Source organism: Ipomoea triloba, chromosome 14 (assembly GCF_003576645.1).
Source record: "Ipomoea triloba cultivar NCNSP0323 chromosome 14, ASM357664v1".
Taxonomy (NCBI): domain Eukaryota; kingdom Viridiplantae; phylum Streptophyta; class Magnoliopsida; order Solanales; family Convolvulaceae; genus Ipomoea; species Ipomoea triloba.
In genome coordinates, this window is record NC_044929.1 from 5,033,116 (window position 1) to 5,040,059 (window position 6,944).

General features: G+C 43.1%; 1 protein-coding gene across 1 annotated transcript; it reads right to left on the bottom strand.

The window, feature by feature from the left end:
* Window positions 1-2,225: 2,225 nt before the first annotated feature.
* On the bottom strand, window positions 2,226-4,806 carry LOC116004803. Its single transcript, XM_031244973.1, has 3 exons — window positions 3,891-4,806; window positions 3,042-3,802; window positions 2,226-2,873 (listed from the first exon to the last, which is right to left on the bottom strand). The coding sequence occupies exons 1-3, from the start codon at window positions 4,804-4,806 to the stop codon at window positions 2,226-2,228; spliced, it is 2,325 nt and encodes a 774-aa protein (XP_031100833.1).
* Between the last annotated feature and the right edge of the window lie 2,138 nt (window positions 4,807-6,944).

The window sequence follows — 6,944 nt, forward strand, 5'->3', positions numbered from 1 at the left end:
CACTCCAAACCTAGTGAACAATTTCTTTAGAAAACTAATTACACTTCTAGCATCATTGTTCTTTAAGGCTTGTGCCTCTACCCACTTTGACAAATAATCAATCGCAACAAGGATGTACTTAAACCCCTTTGAACTTGGAAAAGGCCCTACGAAATCAATTCCCCAAATGTCGAAAACTTCACATGCTAAAATGTATGTTTGCGGCATTTCGTTTCTTGCTGTGATGTTTCCAACTCTCTGACATCGATCACAGTTTGATACACACATTTGAGCATCTCTAAACAAAGAGGGCCAATAGAAACCCGCCTCAAGAACTTTCCTAGCGGTTCTATTGCTTGAATAATGGCCTCCGGTTGGTCCGACATGACAATCTCCCATGATTTCTAATCCCTCTTGCCCCGCAACACATCTTCGAATTACTTGATCCGCACATACCCGGAACAAGTAGGGATCGTCCCAAAAGTAATGCCTACTTTCCGCTAAAAATTTTCTCTTTTGGTGCACATCAAAATAACTTGGAATAACTCCTCCTACAACATAATTTGCAATATCGGCGTACCACGGCACATCATCAATTTTTAACAATTTCTCCTCGGGGAAGAGTTCCAAGATGCTAGCACTTTCCTCCCCTAAGTTTGGGTTCTCTATTCTAGAAAGGTGGTCCGCGTCTTCGTTTTCCTTTCCCTTCTTATCCTTGATTTCTATATCAAACTCTTGAAGCAATAAAATCCATCTAATTAATCTTGGTTTCGCCTTGGCTTTTGACATCAAGTATCTAAGGGTCGCGTGGTCCGTAAACACTATAATCTTGGACAAGAGAAGGTAGGATCTAAACTTGTCTAAACCAAATATCACCGCTAACAACTCCTTCTCGGTAGTAGTGTAATTTTGTTGGGTCTTATCTAATGTTTTGCTTGCAAACTCTATTGGTTGAAAGTATTTTTCCTTTCTCTGCCCCAACACGACTCCTACCGAAAACCCACTAGCGTCGCACATCATTTCGAATGGAAGATTCCAATCGGGTCCAACTAAAATCGGTGCTCTCACTAATTTCTCCTTAAGGGTCTTGAAAGCAACTAAACATTCTTCTCCAAATTCAAACTCTATATCTTTCTCTAGGAGCTTGGTTAACGGTCTAGCGATTTTGGGAAAATCCTTGATAAAGCGCCGGTAGAAACCGACGTGTCCTAGAAAGCTTCTCAAACTAGTGACGGAGTTAGGAGGTGGTAGGGTGTCAATAACGGACGTTTGAGCTTTGTCAACTTCTATTCCTTTGTTTGACACCTTATGGCCCAACACTATGCCCTCTTCTACCATATAATAGCACTTTTCCCAACTAAGTGCTAAGTTTACCTCTAAACACCTCTTGAGGACCTTTTCTAAATTACTTAGACACTCATCATAGGTTTCTCCCCATATGGTAAAGTCGTCCATAAACACCTCCATGAACTCCCCTATATACTCCTCAAAAATCGCTAGCATGCACCTCATGAAGGTAGCCGGCGCATTGCACAACCCAAAGGGCATGCGCCGGTAGGCAAAGGTACCCATAGGACAAGTAAAGGTGGTTTTCTCTTGATCCTCTAATGCTACAGGTATTTGGAAATAGCCGCTCATACCATCTAAAAAGCAATAATAAGCATGACCGCTTACCTTCTCTACCATTTGATCAATAAAGGGCAATGGGAAGTGGTCCTTTCTTGTGGCATCATTTAATCTCCTATAGTCTATGCAAACCCGCCACCCCGTCACACTACGCGTAGGAATTAACTCTTCTTTATCATTTTTCACTATCGTTATACCCCCTTTCTTAGGCACTACGTGTGTAGGACTCACCCACGCACTATCCGAGATCGGGTATATCATTCCTACATCCATGAGTCTCACTACCTCATTCTTGACCACTTCGGTCATATTAGGGTTCAACCTCCTTTGAGGTTGGGCTACGGGTTTAACATTCTCTTCTAGCAAGATCTTATGTGTGCACATGCTAGGACTTATGCCTTTTAAGTCTTGTAATTTCCACCCTATTGCTCCTTTATATTTTCCTAACAAGTTCACAAGCTTGTCTTGTTGATTTTCATCTAGTTTTGATGAGATTACTACCGGTAAAGTTGAATTTTCTCCTAGAAAGGCATATTGTAGACTATCCGGTAAGACTTTAAGCTCACTTTTCACTTCTTTCTCTTCTACTATACTCTTTTTCTCCTCTATTTTCTCATTACTCAACAACACATCCCTTTCACATCCATCCATTCCTCCTCAACTTCACCAATCAATTCATGAATATATATAGCATCATCAAGGCAATCATCAAAGAAATTCACAAATTCAATATCATTCACATCACACACATTATCATCAACATGCATCTCATCATCACCACACACAATCTCATGCAAATTATCATCATTCTCATTAATCAAAGCATTATCATAAAAAGTAAAAGATTCAAGGTCATCATTATCATCCAAGACTCTCAAGAGGGCGTCATTTTTCAACTTGCCCACAAGATTAGGATAAACCAACTTAACGTGCTCATGGAAAACGTCCACATAGTAGCACGCGTCATCCTTAGTCATAGGGTACTTAGTCAATTTTGACACGTCGAAGGTGGCACATTCCTCACCCACTCTAAGGACAAGCTTCCCACTCCCCACATCAATGAGGGCCCGAGCGGTGGCCAAGGATGGCCTACCTAGAATTAATGGCACCTCATGATCGGGGTCCATGTCAATAATGACAAAATCAACGGGGAATATGAACTTGTCAACTCTCACTAAGACATCCTCAACAACCCCCTTGGGTTGCTTGATTGACCTATCGGCCAATTGAATACAAATGCGAGTGGGCTTAAGCGTGCCCAAATCTAACTTCTTAAAGAGACAAAAAGGCATGATGTTTATACTTGCCCCGGAGTCCGCTAGAGCTTGGCTAAACTCGGCATCGCCAATTTGACATAGGATGGTGAAGCTTCCGGGATCCGTGAGCTTTTGTGGTTGACGGCGCACCTACGCGGAGCATCCCTCCCCTAGCAATACCGTAGTCGATTCCTCTAGCTTCCTCTTGTTGGTGAACAAATCCTTCAAGAACTTGGCATAACGTGGCATTTGACCTAAAGCATCAAGAAATGGTACGTTAATGTGCAATTGTTTCAAAAGTTCAAGAAATTTACCATATTGCGTTTTGTCCATGTTCTTCTTCACTCTCCCGGGAAATGGGAGTGGTGGTTGATACATCGGTAAATCCACCTTTTCCTTCCCTTTATCTCGAGATTGAGCGGCTTTCGGACTTGAAGGTAATGGAGATTTTTCCTTTTCTTGCTCCTTGTCATGTTCAAGAACTACTTCGACTATTTCTTCTTCGATAGGACTCTTGGAGTTGGTGCTTTTCTTCAAGGTCGGCTCTGGGAGCTCCTTGCCACTCCGAAGGGTCACGGCATGCACCCTCTCTCGGGGGTTGTTCACCGTGGTGCTCGGAAGTGCACCTTGTGGTCTCTCAGCCAACGCCTTGGAATTTTGTGCAACTTGTGTCTCCAAATTTCTTAGCGAAGCGTGATGCTCTTGTCTCAAGGTTGATATTTCTTGTCTCAAATCTTGCTTCCATTCTTGCCTCATATTGGTCATGTCTTGCCTTAGTTCACCAAACATTCTAACCATCTTGTCTTCCATACTTTCTTTAGGAGCCTCTTCTCTTAGTTGATTAGCACCATGGTTGTTCCCTTGGTACATTGGTGGTCTATATGCTCCTCCTTGGTTAGATATATTGATTCGATTGGTACCCCCGGTTTTCTTGGAATCCTCTATTGTAATTAGCATTGTAATTCGGCCCACTTTGACTAGGCCTAGGATTGTATTGATTTTGGGATGGTTGATTTTGCCATCGTTGACCTTGCCTCCAATTTTGAGTGTTGTTATTTCCATAAGAATTGTAATCACTTGGCCTTGGATACCCCACGGCCTCAACTTGTTCATACGGACCATCCTCGTAGTTGGAAGTGCACTCATGTGCTCCATGTGCACCCCCACACTTATCACAATAAAGAGCCAATGTCATGCACGGATCTCCTCTTTGAGCTTTGTGCATCTTTTCTATTTGTGCTTGTAACCTCTTGACGTCAAGCCCTAGTGCTTCCACTTTGGCTTGAGATGCGGTTTTGGCACTAACTTCATACAAACCTCCTTTAGACTCTCTTTGATTATACCAATTCCCGGTGTTTGATGAGATGGTTCTTATCAACTCTTCCGCTTCTCCGGGACTTGTAGATACGAAAGATCCCCTCGATGATGAGTCCAATAGTAGTTTACATTCGTCGGTGAGGCCGGCGTAGAACGAACTAATCACGTCCCAAGGGTGTAGAACGTCCGGCGGGCATTGATGCTTGAGTGTCTTAAACTGCCTCCATGCATCCGCTAAGGTTTCCAATGACCCTTGTTTAAAGTCTTGGATTTGCCTTCTAAGCTTTAATGTCTTGGTCAACGGAAAGAACTCTTGCATGAACACTCGGTGGAGTTGGTCCCAAAACCGGAAATGGTTGTCAATGTGCGAATCAAGCCACCTTGCGGCTTCTCCTATCAACGAAAATGGGAACATTTTAAGTCTTACAACCTCTTCGGTCACTCCATTTTGACGGTACATACCACACGATCGGATGAATCGGGTGATATGTACGTGTGGATCCTCCGCCGGTAATCCGCCAAAAGGTTGGTTTTGGACTAGTGTGATGACGGCGGAATTGATTTGGAAATTGTTGGCCACAACCGGTGGAATGTATATTGAATTGTGAACACTAAACTCCGGTGTCATGTAGTCCGCAATGGTTCTCCTTTCTTGCTCCCTTGGTTGATCCCTCGGATCATCTCGTGGTGCATTCCTCCTTGGCCTTGGTGGTTCATAATAGTCATCCTCATATCTTGGTTCAAAGTATGCCTCCCTCCTTTGTCTTGGAGCTTGTGGTTGTTGTCTTGGAGCTTGTGGTGGTTGTCTTGGAGGTATGTCTTAAAGAGGGTTGTTGAATTGCTCTTGAAATTCCGGTGCATATCTTCTTGGCATAGGCTCAACGTATTCATCATTCTCGGGTTAGTATTGAGGGTGTAAGGGCGGTGCTCTTTGTCGAACCTCCTCCCTTTGTGAAGGAGGTGCCTCATGGTCATTGAATTGATCTCCTCTAGCATTCTCCCTTGGTGTGTCCGTATCGGTGTGTCTTGGTGATTCGTCCATGTTGATGTTCGGGATGTTTCCACTAGTAGTTGCCATTTCTTCTTCTTGATCTTCTTGTTGGGGTTGTTGGTCTCTATTAGCCTTCTTTCTCCTCCGATTTATGGCATAAATCTCCGGATTAAGTGGAAGTAGACCTTCACTCCCTCTTGAACGAGTGTGCATACAAACGCTTTGTCACTACAAACAATCAAAAACAAGAGAATGGTTTCGCAACTAAAAGTAGTTGCTCAATTGTTAAGCTCAATAAAAAGTGTCAAGTAACCAAAAAAAAGTGATAGTAAAAGAACAAAAACAAGTAAAAAGGGACTAGGCTCTCTACTTAAGGAACCTACTCATGCTAATCCAATATAGACTTGCCTACACAAAACCGTTACCATTCCCCGGCAACGGCGCCATTTGATGAGTTGTAGTTTTCGCGGTGGATGGAAAGAGGTAGGTGTTAAAACGGGAAGAAGTTCCCGAGTGTCGGTCTCAAGGAAAGGTAAGGAAGGATTTGGTAGACAAGGAATTAGTCACAAGAGCGCCTATTTTTCAAAAGCTAGTCCTAATCAAGATGGTTGTGTATGTCATTCTAAAGATGTCTTATAGACGAAAGCTAAAGGGTTGTAAAACAAGTATTGGAAAGGAGGATTCGGACTAATCTAGCACACATGCAATCTCTTGATTTCCTAAGGTACTAGGGCTTGAAAACGCTCAACGGACTCACATGAGACAAGGTCACTCACACCACTGCCACTCTCGTGGTCAATGGACTCACTTCTTAGACCGTAATGTCATCCTTGTGAACATTAGGCTAGAAGAGGCATTTTGACAAACACGTTATGTGCCTTTTGCCTTCCCTCTCCCTTTTCTCAAAGGTGAGAGGGAAAAGAGGTTGGTGAGGTCTTCAAGCATTCCCTATTCTCATAGGTGAAAGCTTTCTACCCTAGCTCTCTAGTCCAACCGGCCTAGTTGGAGTAGAGGTCGAACAAACACCCCAAACCGCAATCAAGATATCCAAAAAGCATCATTCTACCCTAGTTATATGATATGAGAGCTCAAGAAACACATGCATGTTCAATTAGTCCAAATCCACAAAGTAACTAGCCACACATCTCTAAACTAGGCATCATCAAAGCAATTGAGCAAATCTAATCAACTAGAATTGAAATCAAATCACAAATCAAAGCACAAATCAAATCACAAATCAAATCACAAACTAAGAATTGAATAACAAAAGTAGAAATTGGAATATTACTTGAATGAAAATGGAATTCTTCTAACAATCTTGATCAATTGAAAGTTGATGTGCTCAATCTTCTCCAAATCTAGCTACTTGAAATGAAATGTGATTGGAATTGAAGTGGAATTGGGAGAGAATTTTAACCTAATTCTAGAGAGAGAAATTCTAGACTAGACTAATCTGGAAAAATGAGTGAGATCCCCTAGAAAAATGCCCCAATCTCTATTTAAATCTCGCCCAAACCGCTAAAATATTACGCTGTGGACGCCCGACTGGACGCGCGTCCGCTGCGCGTCCAGCGGGATTTCTGCTGCGCTGCTTCCAAACTTCAAAGGGGTGAAAATCAGACGCGGGAGTCCGACCCGCGTCCGTTGCACGTCCTCAGCAGAGCGAACCAACTTCAGAGACCTGATTTTTGGACGTGCGCGTCCAGCCTTCGTCCGCCGTGCGTCTGCAACAGACCACTCCAACTTCAGAGAGGTGAAAATTGGACGCGGGCGTC

Bases quoted from the DNA above. Each gene is read 5' to 3' on its own strand.
- LOC116004803 (XM_031244973.1), bottom strand. From the start codon at position 4,806: ATGACACCGGAGTTTAGTGTTCACAATTCAATATACATTCCACCGGTT. The intron at 3,803-3,890 runs GTCAACGATGGC...TAATTACAATAG, and splicing joins CACTCAAAATTGGAGGCAAG to AGGATTCCAAGAAAACCGGG. The intron at 2,874-3,041 runs GTATTGCTAGGG...CTCTTTAAGAAG, and splicing joins AGCTAGAGGAATCGACTACG to TTAGATTTGGGCACGCTTAA.